General features: G+C 40.7%; 1 protein-coding gene across 4 annotated transcripts in view; it reads right to left on the reverse strand.

Annotated features, from left to right (window-relative positions):
* The window catches only part of fam184b (family with sequence similarity 184 member B), a 116,831-nt gene that overhangs the window by 68,333 nt on the left and 21,411 nt on the right, over positions 1–27,087 (reverse strand). For all 4 annotated transcript variants that reach the window (XM_026943007.3, XM_026943005.3, XM_026943006.3 and 1 more), the window contains 3 exons: positions 24,706–24,801; positions 2,393–2,599; positions 2,051–2,157 (listed from right to left, as the gene is read on the reverse strand). In XM_026943007.3, the coding sequence (XP_026798808.1) occupies positions 2,051–2,157; positions 2,393–2,599; positions 24,706–24,801 (410 nt within the window). The remainder of the gene's footprint in view (positions 1–2,050; positions 2,158–2,392; positions 2,600–24,705; positions 24,802–27,087) is intronic.

Genomic DNA, 27,087 nt, shown 5'->3' on the forward strand with positions numbered 1-27,087 from the left:
GAAAATTTTATTCTTCAGCTGTTTAACAGAGGCCTGCAGGTTTTGTGCCAAAATACACTTGCCGTCCACTTTATTAGGAACACCTGCCCATTCATGCAATTATCTAATCAGCCAATCATGTGGCAGAAGCGCAGTGCAAAAATCATGCAGATACAGGTCAAGAGCTTCAGTTAATGTTCACATAAAACAACAGAATGAAGAAAAAGTGTGGTCTCTGTGACTCTGTGACTGGCATGAATGTTGGTACCAGAAGGGCTGGTTTGAGTATTTCATAAACTGCTGATCTCCTAGGAATTTCACACACAACAATATCTAGAGTTTACAAAGAATGGCATGAAAAACAAAAATCACTTTTTACAACCATGGTAAGCAGAAAAACACCTCAGCATGCACAAAACATTGAACCTTGAGGTGGCTACAACAGCAGAAGACCACACTGAGCTCCACTCCTGTCAGCCAAGAACAGGAATCTGAGGCTATCATGGGCACAGGATCACCCAAACTGGACAGTTCAAGATTAGGGAATAAAAAAATCACCTGGGCTTTTTCCAGTCTTCAGCTGTCCATTTGCAGTGAGTCTGTGCCCATGATAGCCTCAGATTCTTGCACATGGCTGACAGGAGTGGAACCTGATGTGGTCTTCTGCTGTTGTAGCCCATCCACCACAAGATCTGATATGTTGTGCTTTCTGAAATGTTTTTCTGCTCACCGCTGTTGTAAAAAGTGCTTATATGAGTTACTATAGACTTACCGTCAGCTTAGTCTCCACTGATCTCCCTCATCAACAAGGCATTTTAGACCCTCTACCCATAGGTTGTTTTTTGTTTTTCATTTACATTTATGGCATTTTGGCAGACCTTATCCAGAGCGACTTACAATTATCTCATTTATACAACTGAGCAGTTGAGGGTTAAGGGCTTTGCTCAAGGGCCCAGCAGTGGCAGCTTGGTGGTGCTGGGATTTGAACTCTCAACCTTCTGATCAGAAGTCCAACATCTTAACCACTGAACTACCACTTCCCACTTTTTCGCACCATTCTGTGTACACTATAGAGACTGTTGTGTGTGAAAATCCCAGGAGAGTGCAGTTTCTTAAATATTCAAACCAGCTCATCTGGTACCAGCAACCATGTCATAGTTAAAGTCACTGAGATCATATTTTTTCCCTTTGTCATGTTTGATGTGAACTTTAACTCAAGCCCTTGACCTGTATCTGCACGATTTTATGCACTGTGCTGCTAACTGGATGATTGGATAACTACATAAATGAGCAGGTGTACAGGTGTTCCTATTAAAGTGACCAGTGAGTGTAGATTGGTATTTGGAGCTATCCATGATTCCCTCTATCTTGACTGGAACATCAGTCCCATCTGAAGAGAAGCAGCCCCATAGCATGATGCTGCCACCACTATGCTTTACTGTGGGTTTGGTGTTCTTTGGGTGATAAGCTTTTTTGTTTTTGTGCCAAACATATCTTCTAGAATTATACCCAAAAATTCTACCATGGTCTCATCAGACAATAACAAAATGTTTAGCCAGGCTTGGATGTTTTCTTTGCGATAAAGCCTACCACCCCATAGCCCAGACATGTAAGGAATACAAGAGATTGTTGTTATATGCAGGGATTTACCAGTACTTTCCAGATATTCCTGCAGCTTCTGTAATGTTGCCGTACATCTCTTGGCAGTCTCCTTGATAAGTTTTCATCTTGTCTGTTCATCAAATTTGGAAGGCTGTCCTATTCTTGGTTACATCACTGTGGTGCCCTATTTTCTCCACTTGTTCCATGGTACATGTACACCTCTCCTGATCAATACTTTTCAACAGTGAGATGCTTTGTAAACTGTTTGCAGGCCATTCTGTATCACAGTAAAGATGGGAAAAGATCTGACATGATTTATCTTTTTCATTTTTTACACCACAAAAACCTGAAATGGCTGTTATGGTAATGAATTGGGGAGAAACTTCCAGAATGAAGGGCACTGAAAAAGCAGATGATCAGATAAGTTCTTTTTTTGCCTACGTTTGACTTCTAATGACCACATACATACCTTATTCTTTCCTCCACACTGTGGCTTGACTGCTGTAGTACCTTTCTCTCTTGTTTGAGAGTGGAGATTTCCATTTGCAGTTTTTCCTTCTCCAAAGCAAACTCAACCTGAAAGATAGCTTTGTTCATCACAAGATGGATGGGTTTCAGGGATTAAAAAAGTGGTTTAGTGCTACATGTGTGAATGCAGCTGGCATTCTCTCTCTCTCTCTGTCCCTCCCTCTCTCTCTCTCTCTCTCTCTCTCTCTCACACACACACACACACACACACGCACACACAGCCTATCTATCTCTTTATCTGGGCAGCATAATTATTTGAAAATGTTAGTGTGTGTATACATACTTGCATTTTCTGTATGGTATGCTGTGTGCTTTTCAATTCTTCATTTAGTCTCTCACACTCAGACTTGCACAGAGGCTCCAGCCTAGTCATTTCCTTCACTTTTTCTTGCTCTTTTTCGCTTTCCTGTTCATGCTCTCTTTCCTCCTCTCTTCTGGATTTTTCTCTTTCCTTCTCCAATGCCTGGATCACTTCCTCTAGTTTATGTATCTGCAGAAGAAACATTTACCTTAGATACATTTAGGGCAGACAATGCATATTTATGGTATAGGTCAATGTATATGCCACATTTCCGTAAAGCATTCCAATAAAGAATTAATTCTGTAAAGAACATGCAGAACATGCACACAGAAGAAAGGAAAAAGATAAAACCACCCTTTCTTTTGCAGTTATTCACAAAAACTGGCTTTTAATTGTAACAATAAAGGATGAATAAAGGCATTGTGCATTTTATATTATTTTCAACAACCAGAATGTCTTTGTATCTCAGGCAAAAATCTCACAGCCTTCCAGCTCTAAACAAGAACCTCTAGTGCTAGGAATGGTGAATACCTAGGGATTTCCTTCTGAGAAACTGAGGGTGAACCTCAGTTTCCCAGAACATTTGTACAATCATTTGTACCACATTCATTTGAGCTTCATTACAGATATCATGGCGGAAGTTTCATAAGCAAAGGATGAATATTCTTCAGCTTGTGCATCACAAAGCTGGTTAAAGCTGTTGAGAATTGAAGCCAGCAGTGTCTCTATGAAAGTATGGACTGTTCTGGAAGTTGTTTTCCAGATAAGCTTGACATTCTCTAGCTAAGTGGAAGTAAGGCAAGTCAAGAAGGCAGTGTTTAATTTCTCTCTTCAATGTTATGGTCACATTTTTTGGGATCAAAATATTCAATGCCCTTTGCAAGGGCATCAAGCTGTTTAAAATGTAGGCCTTTGCAGGTTTCCTAAGCCTGGCGACAGGCATGAATTGGAACATCGCCAGCTCTTTGGTATTCGTAGTCAGAATCAGAAGATGAAAGGTGATTGGTGTCTCCACCTCAAGGGCTGTGACGTCCACCTGATATTAGTTTTGATAAAAGGTTTTGCTCCCCTGTGGAGGTGCCTCATGCATGCCATGTTCTCTGTGACAGCAAAAGGACATGTTGTAGGTCTTGTGGTTTATTTAAATATGCTTCTCCTTGGTGACCCAGGATGCAAACAAGAAGAGTCTTGTCAGTCCACCATATGATCGTGGGAAGTGCAGAGGGGTGTAGGTAAAATAATGAGATTGATGCCCTGCTGTAAGTTCTTGATAAGATGATAACGCAAAATGGGGCCCTACTCTAGGTTCTTGTTGGGCTGAATAGCTCTCAGTCCCAGGACAAAGAGTTTCTTTTCTGAGGGAAACCAACTGGGACCACCATTTCTTAGACTCTGATTCTTCTACTTTGTCGGAACTATTTGTTTCCCATCTGTGTTGAGATTGGGACAGATATTCAAGTTTCCCATGCAGAATATTGAGCTCTATGCTGGTCTTTCAGTAGAACAGCAAGAATATTCTGCCAATAGCATCCTGAATGCTAATGATTTGAGGTCCATTTTGGATGAAGGACATTATCTTATTTATATTATCATCACAGTCCTTTATTAAGTCTGTGGATTCCCTCCCTGATGAAATTCAGTCAGCTTCATAAATCATGGAGGTTTGGCCATCCAACAAAGATAAAAGCAGCTATTTTGAATATTGTTAAAAGTGAAAATGAACTTGCACAGAAAAAAAGAAGACAAAAACACGCTGGATGCTACTGGGTAGCACTGGTTGATTTTATGCCATCAGGAGATGTAAGCATTTCTCTCATTATGATGTCAGACGAGAAAAAAGTAGGCCTCCTCTTTTCAGCCAGATTGCACATGGCAATCAGCCTAACAGAGAGAGAGCGTCTCTCTTGTTATGATTCATCCTGGTTGCCTGTTGGACCCAGAGAGAGAGAGAACATGGGCTGGTGAAGTCCTACTGATGGTTCGCAGGGTGATGTATACTCGTCTTACATAATTACAGTTGCTGTAAATTACTTTAATAAAAGTGTGCCCCCGATTTGTGGATGCCTTGTATCTACATGTGTAACTGCCTTTTCTGTTGTCACTGTGTATATATCCACCAGGTGTAGTTGGTGGTTTAAACACTGCAAATAGGGTACTTCAGTTCACTTCCCTTTTATTTGTATACATGTGTAACTGCCTTTTTTGTTGTCACTGTGTATATAACCACCAGGTGTAGTTGGTGGTTTAACCACTGCAAATACGGTACTTCAGTTCACTTCCGTTTTATTTGTATAGTGTTTTTAACAATGGACATTGTCACAAAGCAGCTTTACATAAATCTGGATAAACAATTTTTATTTAAATTTACCCCTAATGAACAAGCCATAGGCAATAATGGCAAGGAAAAACTGTCTGGGGTGACAAGAGGAAGAAACCTTGAGAGGAACCAGACTCAAAATGGAACCCATCCTCATCTCTGTGACACCAGATAATGTGATTATAAATCATTCCACTTCTATACTTTATACTATAAAGTCTAGAAGTGTGAAGTGTTAAAAGGAACTTGAGTATGAGCATGATTAGAGTTTTAAGTTTCTTGTATCAAACTGAAGTTATCAACTGTTCAGTGATGGCATGTAAACTATTCTTAGCAATTGTTGTTGTTAGGACTTGGTCTATCTTGGCCTCTAGAGGCTGCTATTGCTTCCGTGTTTTGTGTTTTTGTTTTGACAGCCATGTGCTTTTGTTTTTCCATGTGCCTTGTGCCCCGCCTAGTCCTCATTACTTACACCTGTTTTCAGTTTGCCCCCTTGATTTGTTTGTGTATTTATACCCCCTCAGTTTGGCCTCTTGTCATGGAGTCTTTGTGTTGTTATGTTTAAGACTAGTAACCTCTGTTCCGTGTTCCTTACTTATGTCTTTGTGTTGTTTTTGGTACTTTGCTTTCTTGTGGACCTTTTGGACTTTGTATTTGCTGTTGTTGGATCTTCTGAGCGTTTGGATTTTTGCCTCTTTTTCTGATTTTTGGTTTCTTGGACTGTGCACTTTTGGATTTTTTAAAAAAATTTTTCCCCTTGTATCTTCTGAGTGTTTGGATTATACTTTTGTTATTTTTTGCCTTGGATGTTGGATCTTAATTAATAAACTGTTTCCTTTACTTTACTCTCGCCTCACTCCTCTGCACTCGCGTCATTCCCCTGGTGGCCTAGTGGGGACAGACCATAAAAGACAAAATATTTTATAATATAAAACCCATTTATCCTTCATCCCTCGAGTCTGTGCTCTGCTTCTGGGTCCTAAACTCCCATGGTTATCACTACTATTTACATATAAAACATTGAATTGTTTCAAGCCACAGCACCTGAGCAAAATATGGGTCTTTTATGAAAATATAGAGTGTGAGAGGAATGTGTTAGGAGAGAAGTGTGGCTAGGTGTGTCTGTTGAGGTCAGGGTTTTAACTTGGGTCCCCAGAGTGAGGGTCGGATGCTTTGAAGAACCGGAGTTTTTGTATGCTGCCATCTGATGAAGAAATGAGAAGCAGGTGCACTCACTGATGCAGACAGGAAGCGAGGGATACAAAACACACAGGAAACATGAGGAAAGGGAAGAAAAAAATGTGAAAACACAAGGAAACTGTGGAAGGTAAGCCCTGACCATGACACTACCCCCTCTCAACAGGCATCCTCAGCTAGGTAGGGTGGGGGGGGGTGAAGTGATCATCCAGGCAGGGAGGCCAAGTACCGTCCTCAGCAGAGCCAGTAGGCAGAGCAACATCCTCTGGAGAGAGAAGTGTGGCTAGGTGCATCAGCTGAGGTTAGGGCTTGAACTCAGGTCTACAGCATGCAGGTCAGACACATTGCCAAGGAACCATGGTAGGAGGAACTGAGATGGAGCACAGACGTGGCCCTGTGTTGTCAGCAAGGCCGAGGCTCAAACTTGTGGGACGGTGACGGCGACAGTGTGGGAGTTGAACGCTCTGCTTGTGAGCAGCAGGGAAGGCGAAGTGGGGCTGGATGTGAGTGGACTGCAAGCTGGAACGATCTGGCAACGAGTGACTGAAGAACTGGGGTTTTTATGTGCTGCCGTCTGATGAAGAGATGAGAAGCAGGTGTGCTCACTGATGCAATCAGGAATCAAGACAAATGGGGAATGGGGAAACTGTGGAAGGTAATCCTGGACCATGACAAGTAGTATTTTATAATCAATGCAAAATTTTACTGGGAGCCAATGCAATGTGGATAAGATAGGGGTGATGTGATCATATTTTCTGGTTCTAGTAAAAACTCTGGCTGCTGCAATCTGGAGCTTATGCACCTAATGGAGCATCCGGACAGCAAGGCATTACAATAATCTAACCTAGAGGTAACAAATGCATGCCCTAGTTTTTCTGCATCATTTAGTGGCATTATATGTCTTAACTTTTATTTCTGAGATGATAGAAGGTTATCCTAGTAATATTATCTACATAAGCTTCAAATGAGAGACTGGAGTCAATAATCACACCAAGGTATTTCTCTGCTGCACATGATGCAACTGAAAGGCCATCCACAGTTACTATGTAATCAGAAAGGCAGCTTCTAGCTGCTTATGGTCCTAGTAGCAGTACTTCTGACTTATCAGAAATAAGTAGGAAGAAATTACTTAGCATCCAGAGTCTAATGTCCTTTACACATTCCTCAACTTTATTAAGCTGGTATTTCTCATCTGGCTTTGCTGAAACATACAACTGTGTGTCATCAGCATAGCAGGGAACACTAATACCATATTTATGAATATTTGTAACCATCGTCTGCCTAAAACAGAGCCTTGTGGAACAAAAAACTTAATTTTAGTATGCATAGAGAACTCACCATCTACATCAACAAACTGATAATGATCAGTCAAATAAGACCTAAGCCAGGAGAGGGCCATTTCCTTAAATCTAACATCATTTTCTAGTCTATCTAGAAGAATGTTATGATCTATGGTCAATTCAATTTTATTTGCATAGTGCGTTTAACAATGGACATTGTCACAAAGCAGCTTTACAGAAATAAACATATTCAGGATCTAAGTTGTAAATGTGTGAATTTATCCCTAATGAGCAAGCCAGAGGCGACAGTGGCAAGGAGAAACTCCCTGAGACAACATCTGAGATGATATGAGGAAGAAACCTTGAGAGGAACCAGACTCAAAAGGGAACCCATCCTCATCTGGGTGAGAAGGGATACTGCAATTTTAAATAAATCCCTTCTATAACTGTATACTACATGGACAAATAGTGCAACTGTGTAACCAGGAAATTGATTACAGTTTTCACATGAAGTCTGTTTTGAACCTATCTACTGTCCACTGATGGAGACCTGAGTGCAAAACTGCTCGCGGCAGCCACAGCCCCAAAGCCACCACAGTGTAACTGCCCATATGAGCCGCAGTCCAAAGCCATCTCCACGGTCCCCAAGAGGCACCATCCCAGCAATCCTAATGATCTTCAGGCCATCCATGTGGGACCACCCCTAGCAGCAGTAAGCGATCTCCAACCGATGAGAACTCCAACCAGAAGTAGGGCATCAGGATGGATCAGGCAGGTCCAGAGAGCAGAAGGGGCCAGGATCAGTGGTATCTCAGGTGTATCATGTGTAGCTCGACAGAGAGAGAGGGAGAGAGGGAGAGATTGTTAGGCATGCTTTTTGTCCTGTAATGGTTAAGGTCAATGTACTTTGTGTGCAGAGGGCAAGCAGGGACTCCAGCAAAACTAGCTATGACAGCATAACTAAAAGGGAGAGCCAGAAGGTAACACAGACATGAGGGCGCCCTGGGACATAAAGCGGCCAGCTACTCCACTGTCAACAAATCTGAGTGTATGCGTGAGAGTGGGGGGGGTGACAGCATCCAAACATCCCAGTTCACCAACACTCCATGCCTGTGAACCCTCCAGGTCTGCTTCTTTACCTAAGAAATAAAAACATTCACAAAAGGCTTGACTAAACAAATACGTTTTCAGCCTAGTCTTAAACACTGAGACTGTGTCAGAGTCCCGAACACTAATTGGAAGGCTGTTCCATAACTGTGGGGCTTTGTAAGAGAAAGCTCTGCCCCCTGCTGTAGCCTTCACTATTCGAGATACCAACAAATAGCCTGCCGCCTTTGGATCAAAGTAAGTGTGACAGATCATAAGAGACCAAAAGTTCGCTCGGGTACTGCGGCTTGAGACCATTCAGTGTTTTATAGGTCAATAGTAGTATTTTATAATCAATGCAAAATTTGATTAGGAGCCAATGCAGTGTAGATAAGATAGAGGTGATGTGGTCATATCTTCTGGTTCTAGTAAGGACTCTTGCTGCTGCATTCTGGTCTAACTGGAGCTTAGTTTATGCACCTACTGGAACATCCAGACAATAAGGCATTACAATAATCCAACCTAGGGATAACAAAAGCATGAACTAATTTTTCTGCATTGTGTAATGACATTATATTTCTTATCTTAGCAATATTTCTGAGATGAAAGAAGGCTATCCTTGTAATATTATCTACATGAGCTTCAAATGAAAGACTGGAGTCAATAACCACACCAAGGTCATTTACTGCTGCACATGATGAAACAAAAAGGCCATTCAGAGTTACTATGTAATCAGAAAGCTTACTTCTAGCTGCATGTGGCCCTAGTACAAATACTTCAGTCTTGTTATAATTAAGTAAAAGGAAGTTAATAAGCATCCAGTGTCTAATGCCCTTTACTCATTCCTCTATTCCTCTATACTATTCCTATGTAGGTATGGGCATAACTGCTGTGCTACAACCTTTTCTAGGATCTTGGAGATAAAGGAAAGATTTGATATTGAACTATAGTTGGACAATCGACAGGAGCCGAGGTCAGGTTTTTTAATCAGGGGTTTGATAACTGCTAGTTTAAAAGATTTAGCTACATAGTCAATGATAAGGGAAAAACTGATTATTTTTAGAAGAGGTTCGATTGCTTCTGGAATTATCTGTTTGAAGAAACATGTAGTTAAGGGATCTAGTATACAAGTTGATGATTTTGATGAGGAAATTTGTGAAATTAATTTGGTCTCTCGAAAGGGAGTAAAACATTCTAATTTTGATCTGATATTTTTATATTATTATCTACAGGGTTTGTTATATAACTGTCTGGTTATAAATTAACAGCCTGCATGATTTTTTGCATGATATTTTCAATTTTGTCATTGAAAAAAATTCATGAAGTCATCACTGCTATATAATGATTGTGTGCATGTTTCTGTTGTGGTCTTACTCCTAGTTAATTTTGGTATAGTATTAAATAAGAATCTAGGATTACTTTTGTTATCTTCAATTAGGGTGATACATTGATCTAGCAGCACTAAGAGATTTTCTATAGCTCAGGAGGCTCTCCTTCCATGCTGTTTGAAATACTACCAATTTAGTTTGACACCATTTATGTTCTAATTTTCAAGTGGTCTGTGATGGTGCTAGCTTTTTCTCTCTGATTATTTCAGACTGCGGAAATGCAATTATATTTTCTATATTTAATACGAATGTTAGTATTATATCAAGAGTGTGACCACCACTATGAGTGATGCTATTCATTCTGATAACCCAGAAGATCCTCTGAGAATGGCGGCTGTTTCTATTCTAGATTCAGTAGGGGTTTTGAGTGACCCCTACTGAATCTAGAATGGACATAACCGCCATTCTCAGAGGAGCCATTCTTCAGGGTTATCAAAATTCACAAATGAAACTGACAAATTCACAATTCAGAATATGGCCCTGGGGGTCCGTAAATAAGAATTAGCAGAATCAACCGGGTAGACTTTTTTTTGTGGCTACATGTTATGTTAGTATAAAGAACTTCAAACATGTTGAATTTATGACTAGGTTTTTGTTTGAATAGATTATTATTATAAATAACTGCGACACCTTCTCCTCTGCCAGTTAGACGGGGCTGATTTATATAACTCTATGCAGGAGGACTAGCTTCATTTAATGCTACATACTCATTTGGTTTATTCCACGTTTCTGTTATTTTCATTAACAATAAGCGCTTTAGACATAAGAGATAATAGTTAGCAGTCCTACCTTCATATCAACGGTGCAGGCTGTGCATTCAGTATGATCTAATTTTATGTTTGTTAGGTTACTGAAATCAATTTTCTGAGTATTTCTACATTTTTGTTTAGCTTGGGGAACAGACTATAAGCTTTGCTGCAAGAAATGAGAGCAGCACCTTCCCGAGTGGGAGGGACACCGTCCCGCCCTAACAGGCTAGCCTTGCCCTCAAAACTACTCTAATAATCTATAAAGCCCACATTGTTTTTGGAAAACCACCTGGACATCCAGCAGTTCAGCAACCATAACCTGCTGTAAGCTATATCGCCATGCCACACTGGGATGGGGCCAGAGCATACTACTGCATCGAATATCGCCTTTGCTAATATACACACCTCTACAATGTTACTCTTAGTAACCTCTGACTGATGAAAGCATATATCATTAGCTCCTACGTGAAAAACTATCTTTGAAAACCCGTGCTTGCCTAAGACCCTAAGATTACCTGCTATGTCCGGCACCGTGGCTCCTGATATACACCTGCTGCTGGTGCCCATAAAGGCCTAGCTAATTTCACATGCCTTAAGATAGAGACTCCTATAACCAGGGCTCTTTCACGTCTCTTAGTGGGTGGTTCACTGAGGAGAGCAAACCTGTTAGACACGTGAAGCGGAGAGGAGTGGTGCTCCAATGGATAAGCCTTACCGTTATCTTTGGCTTTGCGATTATGCTGCCGAGTATGTCGCCCTGCTGTGCTGGCTCTAATGCCTGACTTGGTGGGTTGCTATCTCTAAGACCTTCCATTACAGAACCTATGCTGCTCTCACTCTCACTAACCCTCTATAGTACGGATCTGGCATGGATGGCCTCTGCTCACTGTCTTTAGACAAAAAAATAAAAGCATTCTTCGAAAAAATGAAAATATGGCAGAAGGGAAAGTGAAAAATACAACAGATGAAAACAATAGCACAAAATTACAAGAAACCCAAAACAATTCAAAAACAGGAACTACATCACAGGAAGTGAACAATTCACACGGCACACTGCAAAAACTCCTCATCTAGTCAAGACTAACAATCTTATTTCTAGCCATAAAATCTTATTGATCTTATTTTAAGAATAAAATACTATGCAAAAGCAGATCATGTAAGATTATTATGATTGTTTTGAGATTATTTATCTTTTTTTTCTTACTTAGTTAGCAAAGCTTAAAGTTAGTTATTTTACCTGCAAATTAAGCTTATTTACCATCAAAGGCATCATTTGAGGCCAGCCTTGTATCTTTTTAAGACTTTGTTTTAGCTGTAATAACTGGTTTTAAGGTTGCCCAGTAAAAAAGGCTCAATAATCACACTTAGGACTTGTTCATTAGTATTATTTATTCCAATTGCTTGTTTTATGTCTACATCAACACATTTATTTACAACCTAACAACAAATTATAAGTCTCTGCAGTATTAAGTCACCACACTCTTTCCAATTACCCAGTATGGTTTTTAATTTCCAGTTTTAAGTGCGATGATATCTACCCGATTATATTTTGTCAATACATACACACATTTTTGAAACTGACTTGACAATATGACATAGGATCAAGGAGCTTATCAGCATCTATAAACTCTGTTGCTTGGTATTTTGAGAAGCATGCTTACAAGTAATGATTTTGCTTTGTTTTTGCATGGTAACTACTGTGTGTTACAAGAGTCTTCATGTGAATAAATAATTGTTGACAATATGTATGCGTGATCTTGATTTTAATAGTCTTGTTTTAAGTTTAAATGCTTTGTCTCATTTTAAGTCAGAATATATAATGATGACAATTCTTAAATTAAGAGGAATTATCTTGTTTAGTAGCTCTAGTTTTAAGATATTTTCACACAAATTAAGATAAACAAACTGTTTAAAAATTAATTAAAAAGCTAGTTTTAATTTAATTAGACTAAATACACTGCTTGGAATAAGTGTTTTAATGCTTATTTTAAGACATTTTGTTCTTTTCTAAAGCCTTGATATGTTTTCTTATTTCAAGAAATCTTACCAAGTATAATTATCTTACTGCACTGGCAGATAATTTGACTTGTTTCTAGTCTGTATCTTCTTAAATCATGCATTTGTTTCTTATATTTAGACGGTTATTTTTTGCATTGCAAACAATTCGAAAAAACAGGAACTACGTCACACGAAGTCAAAAACTGCACTAAAGTCAAGGTGGAAAGGTATCCTGATCTAGCAGTGCTAAGAGCCTTTCTATAACTCAGGAGGCTCTCCTTCCATGTAATTTGGAATACCAAGTTAGTTTGACACCACTTATGTTCTAATTTTTTGAGTAGTCTGTTTTAAGGTGTATGTGATCATTTTTTCTCTCTTAACTGTTTTTCTTTAAGTGGAGCTACATTATTTGAGTGCAGCAGAATGTTTACTCTAAGTATTGAGTTGTCTCATCAAGTTCTGTGGAGTCAGATGGTGATCGAAGCAAGGTTGATAACTCTGGGAGACTCTGAGAGACACATTTTAAATGAGATGAGGTAATGATCTGAGATAGTTTCAAACTGTAAACAGTTATCAGAAGACGATGTCAGAATGGAGCTGTTGCTCGTCTGATAGTGCTCCATAACTGCCCTTATGCTAAGATGGGCATATTTTGTTGAAGTGGAGAAACCACACATTAGGGTGCTCTGGGTGGTAGTGGTTGAGAGACACTTCACAGAAATTCTCTGGCTGCAGCATTTTAGAATTTCATGGTCCATATTTGAGATGCTGTGCCAATTAATTGGTCCTGATGTAGGTTGCCATCAACCACTGGTTCCGACCTGAAAGCGGATTGTTATTGCCCTGTTCAAGCTGACAACCTGCGCCAAGTACAGAGTAGTGGGAGAAATTTTCGGGGGTTAGTAAAACAACCGTTCATCGACGTGTATACGCTGTGTGCACAGCTATTAAAGAAAAATTGCAGCATTATATTAGGCTGCTAAATGTAGCAGAGGGAAATGAAATTGCAATGAAATCAATTGCAATGAAATCGTGGCGAATCTTGTGCCACAGGTTTATGGTACGCTGGACGGCACGCACATCCCCATTCTTCCCCTGATGGATGGATAAATTCTGTCATGTGACACTTTTTTTTGCGTGAATGCCATTTTTATTGACAAAAACTGTTGCCAAACTATTGTTTCGCAGCACTTGAAGTGAAAATATTTTGAATCTTAGCAAGTGAAAATATCTTGAATATTGTCAGATTTATCTAGTATTTCCTATCGTAAGATTATCATAAACCTAATAAAAGATTATTAAACCTATTTCTAGACTTTTTTAAAACTAACTTCAAGCTTCAAATAGCCATTTTGAAGTCATTTCACAACTATTGGGAGATATTTTTTCCCATTTTAAGCATTTATTTCTAGAAAAAAGCAAAATTATCTGCCAACAGAATTAGAAAATGTAAAGCTCTAAATGAGTAAAAAATGTCTTAATAATCTTATAATCTTAATAATAGTTTTAATAATCTTATATTTGGTTTATTGTAATGTTATAATAGGAAATACTATATTCAAGATATTTTGGTCCCTGGAGGATTAGTGGTTAGGCCACAGCGCTCTCACTGCTGTGGTCTGGGTTCAATTCCTGGCCAGGGAACCGTGTGCAACAGTGCACTCTCAGTGCCGGTCCAAAGCCCGGATAAAATTCCAGCATAAAAACTGTGCCAAATCAAATATGCGGACCAATGATCCGCTGTGGCGACCCCTAATGGGAGCAGCCGAAAGAGGAACAACAACTATATTCGAGATTTTTTCACTAAGATGCCAGTTTTTTGCAGTGTATGTTCCACATGCTGTGTTAACTGGCATGACTTTTATGCTTTTATGTAAATTTAACTTATAGCCAGAGACTTATACCATATTATTGAAGAGCAGCTAGCAGTGAAGGAATAGATCTATTCAGATCTACAATTTACAATAAGAGATCATCTGCATGTAATGCCACTCTATGGTTCTGTTCTCTGCTAGAGATGCTCGCATTCTCAATGTTCTACCTGAGTGTGATTGCCAATGGCTCAAAAGCTATAGCCAACAGCAAGGGGGAAATTGGACACCCCTGTCTCATCCCCTTGCAAAGAGGGAAATAATTAGAATAACTGTTGTTGGTATGTACAAAGAGGGCAGTCCCTTATGTATATAAGCCCCCTCCAGCTGGGACCCTGACTGAAAATAAGAAGAAAGAACCAGTGGCCAAAGATGATAGAAATGTATAAGGTAATATACAGGGAAGGGTCCAACTCCAGAGGTGAGGCAAGGACCTGACTGCCAAAGACTTCAGCAATGAGCTTTGAGAAGAATGATGAAGGGCTCCTGCTATGGCCTTCTAGATCAGCAAGTTTGTTTCTTAACATAGCATTGTTGTCATTCTATTCTCCCTATACCTGCTCTCTGGGTGAGGTCATATCCTTACATGGGTTTTCAAGCCACTGCTATGCTGATAACATTCAACTCATCCTCTCCTTTCCTCCCTCAGACACTCATGTTTCTGCACAGATCTCAGCATGTCTGGCAGACATCTCATCATGGATGGCAGCTCATCAGCTAAAACTTAATCTCAGTAAAACTGGGCTGCTGTACATCCCTGGAGATGCATACCTATGTCAAGATCTTGTGACCTCCCTGGATAACTCTCAGATCTCACCATCTATCACTGTACCAACTTTCGTTCATGCCCAACATCACTAATCTGACTCAAGCTGGTTTCTCCTTTACAACAAATGGATTCAGCCATTTCTATCCACAGAGGACATTCAGGTGCTTGTTCAGTCCCTTTTCAATTTTTGAGACTGGGCTACTGCTTGCTCCAAGCCATCTGACCTCTGCAACTAATCCAGAATACAGCTGCACAGTTTGTTTTCAACCTGCTTCAACTTGTGTTCTCCCACACCATTCCATTGCTACGTTCCCTCCACAAAAAATACTCGTCTTGTGTTTCAGAATGTAATAAAATAACAAAGTTGGTGGGAGCAAGCCAAAAGCATGTCTACACCATTCACATCATACTGGAAGTGCCCGAAAAAGCTATTCCATTTAACCCAAACAAAATTTTCTAGTCTATATAAAGAAGAATATTGTCACTTATGGTATCAAAGCCACACTGATATCAGGCAACAGAGGCAAAAAAAACAGACCTCTGATCAGAGGCCACCATTACACACATTATCTACTGCTACTGGGGGAAGCCCACTGGCTGTGCAGCATCTCCCAGTAGAAAAGTAGCTGTAGGAAAACTGAGGGCTATTACATCACAATTTTTCTCTCTCTCTCTTTCTCATGCCCTCTCAGATCCCTCCTATTCCTTCTCCTTCTCTCTTCTCTCTCCACACAGGTAGGCAATCAAGGGCATACATATCACACTTTATTGAATTCTGGTTGCAACCAGACCTCTATTCACCAAAGCCTGATCAGGTGAAGGGTGATTGGGGATGTGGGGATATTCACAAATATTCACCAATGCCCATGAACCTGTTCCTAAACATCAGAAGTAACTGGTTGTGGACTTCAGAAGGGACCGATTTATCCTGGTCTCTTCACACTTGGAATGTGAGACATGCTGTCTTTAGTACCTCCAACAGCTGAGGAAGTTCCACATCTTCTCAGCTATCCACTGAGGATCACTGGGAGCATCACCTAGCATGGTAACTGCAGTGCTGAGGACCACAAAAGCCTGCAGAGGGTGGTAAGGTCTGCTGAATGGATCACCAGGTCACTGCCCAGCCCAGAGGACATTTACATTAGGTAGTGCAGGACCAGAGCAGTAAAGATCTCCAAGCATCCCACACATCAACAATAGACTGTTTCAATGGCTATGGGCTGGAAAGCACCTCCACAATCACATGTCCAGGACTATGAGGCTAAGGAGGAGCTTCTTACCCTAGGTCATGAGAACCCTGAACTCCTGAACAGTATTCCAGCTCCTATGCACATACCACTTAAATGAACACACAGCACCAGCACATAGCTTTACATACAGTCCTCTCTGAAATGTGTTAAACACCTTAGAACGTGGCACCTGTGGTGGCAGATCACAAAATATCTTATGGTGAGCAAAAGTAATGGAACAGATAGTAAACTAGATTTAAGTAAACAAGATTTGATATTTGTTTGCATATCCCTTGATTGCAATAACTACATCAAGCTGATGAAGTCCTTTGCTGTGTTGGAAGTGTGTCATTGTCTTAATTAAGAATAATAACAGTGACCTATAAATTTATCTGAAGGTTCAGATTTCTTTATTAGTAGCTTGGCTTCAGCTTTGATCTGGGAGACAGCAAACACACAATCGGTTCAACAAAATAACATTTATTGAACACAAATCAGCAAACACAAATTACAAGGCAAGTAGAAATGGTAGTGAATGTTTTGAATGAGTAGATATTTAGATCTGCGTATGTGTGTATGTGTCAAAATAATGCTGTTTGGGGATGAATGTTATCAGCTCTGAGTGTGATAAACTAAGCATAATGCGGAGCTCAAACATAAAACTAGCAACGTTAGTACATCTAGTGAGATGCAAGGGGAGAAAGAGAAACAAAGATCAAAGCGACACTTTATATAGGCCTAACAGATTTATATATATATATATATATATAATAAAAAACAACATACAATCAGGTTAAATTCAGGATACTAAATGAATAATGAATCACTCTACTAGCAATAGAAAACGAAGTATATTTCCTATAGTTAATTAAGCCCAGATGCTCAGTCTCACTTTGAGTTGATCTTGCCTGCGCGCGACATGTTGAGTCACTTTGGCTGGCTCATGTGGTCCAAGGTGCGCCGGGCTGAGGAGGCACAGAAATTGATATGTTGACACTCTGGCGTGATTTGCAATCCGAGGAATGATACATCTTGTCAGGATTCTTATGAATCCATTCATCCCAAGGAAAAATAGAAGTTTTCAATTTGAAGTGCACAGAAGAATCCGGTCGCTTTGCACGTTACTCTCAACCGTTTTGGCAGCAGTTGGGTTCAAACTGCAAGTGAAAATAAAGTATTAGCAAAGGACAGATGAAATTTTGGTTGAGTGGAATGTATTCTTGCTGCATATATGGCCCACGTGCACACAAAGACCATGTCCACTAAGGTGCTGGATATGAGAAAGAGAAACTATCCCTTGGGGGCTTTTATCCCAGTAGGTCTCAGGTGGAGTCACCTTCCCCCTTCTTCCCATAAGATGCAGAAAGTGGTAGCGCCTACTAATGGTTAATGGCAACTTAGGTACCTACACCATCAGAGTTACATCATCAATAAAGATTACTGAGCCCGTTCCAGAGGAAGTCATGCAAACCCAAGCAATGACACTACCTTCACCATGCACTGATGAGCTTGTATGTTTTGGATCATTAGCAGATCCTTTCTTTCTCCACACTTCGTCATTTTTATCACTTTGGTAGAGGTTAATCTTCGGTCCAGAACTTTTGCATTTCTGTATTTCTTTGTGAATTCCAATCTGTTCTTCCGATTCTTACTGCTGATTATTGGTTTGCATCTTGTGGTATGGCCTCTACATTTCTGCTTGTTGAAGTTGTTGGTTACGTCACTGACTGTTGTTTTGGGGTTTTCTTCATAGCTCTCACAATATTTGTCATCAACTGCTGTTGTTTTCCTTGGCTGACCCGTTCCATGTCTGATAGTGTGTTTTTTCCCCAAATTGTTGTATTGGCTATGCCCAGTGCCATCAATTTTCTCTTTTTTCTCAGCTTCAAAATGGCTTGCTTTTCTCCCATAGACAGCTCTGTGGTCTTCATGTTGGTTCACCCTTTTTAACAACAAATGTAGTCTTCAGAGGTAACACCCAGGGCTCAAAACAAAAGTAGAAATTGAGCGCTATTAATTATTTAAACAATCAATCTAACAAGGCATACCTGGGCAACAAGAAACTCTAACCCTCTCAGTCACATGTTCCAATATGTTCCATGTTCCAATGTGGAGATCACTTGAAAAATGGGTTGGTTCAAACAAAAGGTGCCATGTTCTAAATCGTTCATGTTCTAAGTTGTTGTGAATTACAATCTGGCCTTCCAATGTACATATCAGAAAATGAAAGCTGAAATTCTGATCTATAGTCACATATTCATCTTTTGATCTCAAACACAAATATCTTCAGTGTATAGCAAAAAAAAAGAAAAAAAAAAGAATTGGCCTTGCCATTCCAATACTTACAGAGGGGTCTACATCAAGCTATATCAAGTGAGAATCTAAGGAAGAGATGACCCAATTGTTTGCACCGAGGAAAAGTATTTCTGCATTTAGGAGATGATAAGACACTTAAACTTCTTATGTGACATTTCTATTGGCTGGGCATTTACAGCAAAGTATTCCGGTGTTGTGTCACTTGCAAAAGTGCCATTGCACCAACTAGCATTAATCGAGGTCCCCTTTGAAACAATTATTATGGACTTCTTCGGGCTATTAGAAGTGCACAAGGGTATCGCTTTTAGTTCTAGTGGATTATTACAGCATGATACCCAGAAGCCGTGTCAGTGTCAGACGTGCCTGATCCATCCTAATGCCATGCTTCTGGTTGGAATTCTCATCGGTTGAAGATCACTCGCTGCTGCCGCGGATGGCCCCACATGGACGGCCTGAAAATCATTGGGATTGCTGGGGATGGTGCTGCTTGGGGACCATGGAGATGGCTTTGGGATCTCATATGGAGAGTTGTACTATGATGGCTTGGGACTGCAATTGCTGCAGTGGCTTTGGGGCTGCGGTTGCCATGAGCAGTTTTGCAGTCAGGTCTCCATCAGTGGATAGTGGATAGGTTCAACAAACCAGATTTCATGTGAAAACTGTGATGAATTTACTGGTTGAACAACTGCACTATTTGTACACATTTACAGAAGGGATTTATTTATAATTGCATCGCACTATCAGTTATTTCCCAGATGAGGATGGGTTCCCTTTTGGGTCAGGTTCCTCTTGAGGTTTCTTCCTCATATCATCTCAGGGAGTTTTTCCTTGCCACCTGATTATTCTGATTGAGCAGGGCACTAATTTCATGTCACATACACAAACTGTACAAATTAAAAAGGGATTAAGTGAGCAATTTAATCAAATGCTTAAAGCTATGATTCATATGTTTGTACACCTTGACACTTGAAATTGGGATAAGTGGCTCGAACCCTTATTATTCACAGTCTAAGAGGTCCCACAAGCCTCCATGGGGTTCTCCCCATTGAATTGCTGTATGGGCATAAGCCCTGCAGTCTTAGATATTGTTCAGGAAAACTGGGAGGGTTGACCTTCACAAAGCAAAAATGAAATTCAATACATTCTTGACATTCTTGTATGGTCACACATTGGACCAACTAACACAGGAGAATTTGCTCCGGGCAAACTCTAAACTGAGATTTCTGATGTGCTTTTGCTTCTGCCTCAAAACTCTAATCTCACAGAGCACTACATTTAAACTTCCCTGGGGTGCCGGTGTGCATCTGCCCCTATTGTTGCCTGAACAAAAATAAGGTACTTCTAGAGGAGCTCCAGGTCATTGTAGCAATGTTGCCATCATTATAACCCCTAACATATGACCTACCCTATGAAACACATAAACCAAGAAAGGTCGACAAAGGGTTAGGACGAACACTTTTCGAAGGCAATGGGACAGAAAGTTATCCAAACCTTTTTCATATACTGTGTTGTTTGTGTGACAGTTGTATGCTCCATGAATGTGTAAGCTCTCTGGTTTCTAAAAGGCACAGGAAACACAACAACTAGGTCATGTTTGGTGTCATATGGTAGTAAGTTTCAGAGTAAGTTTTGTAAATGCATAACACACAGAGTCACAAGCTTTTATCCGCTATCCACGGAGAATCATGCTACTCGATGGATAGACTTTCAGCAACAATTTCTGCCGGACTGTGCCACGCTGAGGACTCTTTCTCTGTGATCTCCATTGATGACACGGCTTACTCTGCTGAAGTCACTTCAAGGATCAGAACCACCAAAGAGACACCATCAGACACAATTATTAAGCTTCTCTGCATACCTTCTTCAATGTTGGCATGGTAGTTTAACTAGAAATTAGTATGTTAAGTAGATCCACTCTCAGCAGGGAACGAACATACGTAACCTCTAGTACAATGGGCCGAAGTTACTTCCTCGGGGCTGAGAGGGCGGGCAACGACGTCCTCCCCAGAGTCATGGGGCAGAGCGGACTCAATGTATGAGGTCATGCAGGCACTGTGCGGGGCTTATGGGGCCGCCTCATCTTCCTCTGGCTTGGGCGTCTCTTGGGAGGCTCCTGCTCGGCCTCTGACATGAATGTCCCTTGGGAGGGCGCCTGGTCTGCTTCTGGCATATATTGAGGTGTTGAGTACACCCTGTCAGCCTCTGGTGTTGGATCAGCTGGGGAGGCTGCCCTGTCGGCCTCTGGCATTGGCTGAGCTGGTGAGGTTGCCCTGTCGGCCTCTGCTGGTGGCTGGGCTGGAGAGGCTGCCCCATCAACCTCTGGTGTTGGCTGGGGAGTTGCGGCTGCCCCTTCAGCCTCTAGTGTGAGCTGGTGGGGCCCCCAAGTCAGCCTCTAGCGTAGGCTACACTGGGGAGGCCACTTCCTCAGCCTCTGCTAAGACCCCCGCTGTCGCCCCACTGCCTGTGTTCGCCCGACTTGGCTCAGCTGATGCACAAGTTGTAGCCCTCCCCTAAAAAATTCTTTGAGGGAGCCCAGCCTGGATCTGGTCCAGGATCATCTTGATTTGGTCAAGCAGCCATTGGTTCTCCTGGATTGGATTAAAATGATTTGGATTAACTTCGCTGCATCCATGGTTAGGTCTAGCATTCTGTCACGACTGGGTTGGATTTGGATTAACTCCGCTGCATCCAAGGTTAGGTCTAGCATTCTGCCACGAATGGGTTGGAGATAGATTTATTAAAACATGTGAACAAAGACTAAGCCTATGTAACAAACATAAACTAGACAAGCACGGAATATACATGAACATGGCATAGATTCGACAGCACACAGCAATGCTACTTACAACAGATGTTAGAAAAGTGTGCTATAAAAACGTGTCTTAAATACCAGTACTCATTGAATCAAAATGTGATTTAGGTGCTAAGACGTCAGTGTGACATCATGATCAGGTGAGATGCAGTGGCTGATGGGAATCATAGTCCTGTATACATACATACATACATATACATATATATATATATATATATATATATATATATATATATATATATATATATATATATATATATATATATATATATTAGTCAGGTCCGGAAGTATTTGGACAATGACGAAGTTTTTGTGATTTTGTCTTTATACACCACCACAATGGAATTGAAATAAAACAATCAAGATGAGATCAAAGTGTATACTTTCAGCTTTATTTTAAGAGGTTCCACAAAAATATGTCATTTACCATTTAGGAATTACAGCCATTTTCAACAAAGTACCTCCATTTTCAGGGGCTCAAAGGCATTTGGAGAAAGTGACATAATTGTAAATATAACCATAATTTTAATACTTGGATGAAAATCCTTTGCAGTCAATGACTGCCTGAAGTCTGGAGCCCATGTTCTCAAAACTCAAATTCCTCCCTGGAGATGCTTTGCCAGGCCTTCACTGCAGCCACCTTCAGTTGCTGCTTGTTTGTGGGTCTTTCTGGTCTTCAGTAAGTGAAAAGCATGCTCTATTGGGTTGAGATCAGGCGACTGACTTGGCCATCGAAGAATATACCATTTCTTTGCCTTCAAAAAGTCTTGAGTTGCTTTTGCAGTATGTTTAGGGTCATTATCCACCTGCACTGTGAAGCGGCATCCTATCAGTTTTGTAGCATTTGGCTAAATGTGAGCAGAGAGTATAGCCCTGTACACCTCAGAATTCATCTTGCTACTTGGATTCTGCGAGCCACCACTTTAGTTGTCTTCTGTGGTCTTCCAGGCCTTTCGATGTTGTTAAGCTCACCAGTGCTTTCTTTCTTTTTAAGAATGTACCCAACTGTTGATTTGGCCACACCTAAGGTTTTTGCTATCTCTCTTATAGATTTATGTTGTTTTTTCAGCCTAATGATGGCCTCCTTCACTTGCATTGAGATCTCCTTGGACTTCATATTGGTAGCTCCAGTCCAACAGCTGCCAAATGCCAACTCAATACCTGATATCAACTCCAGACCTTTTATCTGCTTCATTTGTCTTGAAGTAATGAGGGAATGGACCACACCTGGTCAATTAACTTCTTGTCAGTCAATTGTCCAAATACCTTTGAGCCCCCGAAAATGGAAGTACTTTGCTTAAAATGGCTGTAATTCCTAAATGGTAAATGCCATATTTTTGTGGAACCTCTTAAAATAAAGCTGCAAGTCTACACTTCGATCACATCTTGATTGTTTTATTTCAAATCCATTGTGGTGGTGTATAAAGGCAAAATCACAAAAACTCTGTCACTGTCCAAATACTTCCAGACCTAACTGTATATATATATATATATATATATATATATATACACACACATACACACACAGGTCCCCCTTGTGCCACCAGTACAGCTCTGACCCTTTGAGGCATGAACTCCCCAAGACCTCTGAAGGTGGTCTTCAAGTCCTGTAAGTTGCGATGTGGGGCCTTCAAGGATTGGACTTGTTTGTACCGCACATCCCACAGATGCTCAGTCGCACTAAGATAAGATATGTCATGTTCCTCAAACCATTTCTGAACAAATTTTGCAATGTGGCAGGGCGCACTGTGCTGCTGAAAGAGGCCATTGCCATTAGGGAGTACCATTGCCATGAAGGGCTGTACTTGGTCTGCAACAATGTTTAGGTAGGTGGAACGTGTCACAGTAACATCCACATGCATCCCAGGACCCAAGGTTTCCCAGCAGAACATAGCTTGCCTTCTTCCCTTAGGGCGTCCTGGTACCATCTCTTCCCCAGGTAAGCAAAACACCCACACATCAGTCCATGTAAAAAATTCATCACACCAGGCCACCTTCTTCAATTGCTCCATGGTCCAGTTCTTATGCTCACATGCCCATCGTACACACTTTCATCTTTGGGCAGCGGTCAGCATGGGCACTCTGACCAATACGCGGCTACGCAGCCCCATACGCAGGAACCTGTGACGCACTGTGTGTTCTGACACCTTTCTATCATACAGCTTTCAGCATTAACTTTTTCATCAATTTGTGCTACAGTAGTCCTTCTGTGGGATCGGACCAGATGGGCTAGCCTTTACTCCCCATGTGCATCAGTGAGCCTTGGGTGCCCATGACCCTGTCACCGGTTCACTGGTTGTCCTTTCTTGGACCACTTCTAGTAGGTAATAACCACTGCATACAGGGAACACCCCACGAGACCAGTTGTTTTAGAGATGATCTGACCCAGTCATCTAGCCATCACAATTTGGCCCTTGTCAAAGTCGCTCAGATCCTTACGCTTGCCCGTTTTTCCTGCTTCCAACACATCAACTTCGAGAACTGACTGTTCCCTTGCTGCCTAATATATCCCACTCTTTGACAGGTGCCATTGTAACAAGATAATCAATGTTACTCACTTCACCTGTCAGTGGGTTTAATGTTATGGCTGATTGGTGTATATAAATATTTCAGGTTTTGTCGCCTGAAAAAAAAAAAAAAAATATATATATATATATATATATATATATATATATATATATATAATATATATATATATTTCAGGTGTTGTCTTCGCTTTACAGGCTTTAGCACGAGTGTCCTTTATTTAAACAATTATATACAGTATATTGTTTTAACCAATTGTAACCAACATTTTTAACTTTGATTATGTTTTTTTTTTACTTTTTAAAGTGTCTGCTGCATCTAAGATGCTATGCAGCAGCCATTGGGGGATTTACCCTTCCAGCACCTATGACTGTACCACCATGCTGCCCCCTGAAGATATATGAGGTGGATCCATAAGTTTCCCAAGAACACTGGGTGTGAGGCAAGAATACACAGTGAATGAGTCCACTGCAGGGCATCACACAGTCACACATTTATTCACACCTAATAAAGTAGCCAATATAACTACCATTACATTTTTCTGGGAGGGGAGAGGAAGCTGGACTGAAAACAAAGGAAACCCATAGGCACAAGAGGCATACACGCTAATGTCAATGCTCAGCATAGAACTGAAGCATAACAGTGCTGTGCTTATTTACTGTTATATTATGAAATCCTATTTCATTATTTTAGAGTTTTATGTGGATAATGTCTTATGAATCACATATAATTACTTTTTCTTTTTTCTTATTCTCACCTTTATTGTAGACACCTCTAGTTGTTTGTGTAGTTCCCCTCTCTCCGTCTCCAGGCAATGTCTTTCCTCCTCTGCAGTCTTTCTGCATTCCTCTGCCTGTGGTGGGATATGGCCACAAATTCTGAGTAGTAACAAACATTAATGCCTATATAACTGAGGCTTTCACACTACAAAGATGCAGAAAAAAGGCAGATTTTATATATAGGCTTTTGGTCTGGACAGCCAGGGTGGTTTCTTTTGAAACAAGTGGAGTATACCTGTTTATTGGTTTCCTTGCTGAGTACTAATAGAAAAGTTGCCACCTTGAGATTGTGATCCCACATGGATGGATTATAGAAATTCCCTAAAATGACACACTTGTCCTTTTTCACATTCTTGTCCTGTCAAAGAGTTGAGGAAGGATTCAAGATGCTAAGCATCTATAATTTTTTTCTTGCAAATTCTATTATTAAATCTGCATCATAGAAGTCTGGCTTGTGAGACTAGATGATGATCAGAAGACAATGATCAGTGTCCAAACTGTTTCTGATATTGAAGTGATTAAAGTGAACAGCTGTCATGCAGCCTTGGCTGCAGAGGCCTCTAGGTTAAAGAAAAAAAAAAAGTAAGCTGTGAGTTGTGTGTCACGACTGAAATGGGCAGAAGGTGTGGTTACTCAGCTCACTGAGTACAGGAATTCTGCCTTCCTGTTTGAAATGAAGAGGAGTTGGCAGAAGAAATGAGACAAATGCAAGAGCTGTTAGCAGCAATGCAACAGTGTAGAATTCAGGAGCTTAGTACAGCTGCCTCGCAGACCCTGATATAATTGTACTCTACCATGGTGAAGAGTGCTGACAGCCCACCATTGGAGCAATCCTCATGATCAGAACATAATGCAGGAGTGCGGGTAGGCAGCAGTAATGAATGTGCTGCAGACTGATAAAGTGTGCCTAAGGGAAACTGAAGCTGGATCTTTCAATGAGGGTCTTGGTTATCAACCTGATTACCCCTTCAAGTGAATGTACACTCAAAAGCAAATTCAAGCTGTGATTTGAGAAAAGTGGATGCATACTCTATGCAATGGTAGATGCAGAAGCACTAAGTTTCACATTAATGCCTCTAGTATGCATGCCAGTGATCTCACTACTGCATGGCCCATTTGCTCCTTTCCATTCATGAGAAAATGCCCATAACTGCAGATGCATTGGGCAGAGAAATACTATCATCAACATTCTAACCATTGAAAGACACACCAGTGGAGTGTGGAAGATTGTTAAGAGACATCACAATTTGAGCAAATTGAGAGTAAATAATTTATTTACTGATAGTCACTCTGTGAGCTACCCATCAGACCTGTGATCCTCTTGGAAGAGACCACAGCATACTGACAGCGTACTGACATCTTGTGAGTATATATGCACCATCTAGGCACCAGTCAAATGAAGATGGAGGTTTTGGATCTACTGCAGAGTTAACTAGTCTCTTTGCTCTTTCTGAGTCTATCCTAAAAGTGTACATTTTAGCATTGTCTGCACAACAGGCACAGACTGGTGGTTAATAAACTAGTCAAAAGTTGTCTTAAAGGTGCTGAAACTCACCAACCTACATGCAAATAAATGTTCCTACAGTGGGACTTGGACTTGGGGCTAGGCAGTTTGTGCAACTTGCCATGTGAACCAATGGAAGACGTAGTTATAAAGTGCTTTTCCCTTAAAACAGCTTTTAGCTTTAACAACAAGACAAGAAACAAACAAGAATACTCCGCTAGTTCCAAAGGAAATATATATAACCTGTTTTCATAGTGATGAAGTGAGCAGAAAAAATAATTGCACAATTGGTTTGAAACTGATGCCATTGTCCTATGATGAAACGTTTTATTCTGATAGGAGTGGTCGTTTTCAGGATAACAATGCCCCATCCACAGGTCACAAGGGGCCACTGAATGGTTTGATGAAAAAGAAAATTATGTAGATTACACTATATGGCCAAAAGTTTGTGGACACCTGACCAAACCAATTGTAGGTCCATTCTGAACATCCCATTCCAGTTTTACTTCACCCTTTGCTATTATAATAACCACCATTCTTCTGGGAAGGCTTTCCACTAAATTTTGGAGCATGGTTGTGGGGATTTGCCCATTCCGCAACAAGAGCATTTGTGAGGTCAGACACTGATGTCGTGACAACAGTTTGGGGAAGGCCCATATAGAGGTGTGATGGTCAGGTGTCCACAAACTTTTGGCCATATAGTGGGTATGCTGTGGCCTTCACAGTTAACAAATTTCCCCTAAATGAACACCTACCCTCACCATCCACTTTATTAGGAACATCAGTGCATGTGCACATTCATGTAGTTTTCTAATCAGCCAATCACGTGGCAGCAGCACAATGCAAAAAAATCATG

This window comes from Pangasianodon hypophthalmus, chromosome 28 (genome assembly GCF_027358585.1).
Source record: "Pangasianodon hypophthalmus isolate fPanHyp1 chromosome 28, fPanHyp1.pri, whole genome shotgun sequence".
NCBI classification, from domain to species: Eukaryota; Metazoa; Chordata; class Actinopteri; order Siluriformes; family Pangasiidae; genus Pangasianodon; species Pangasianodon hypophthalmus.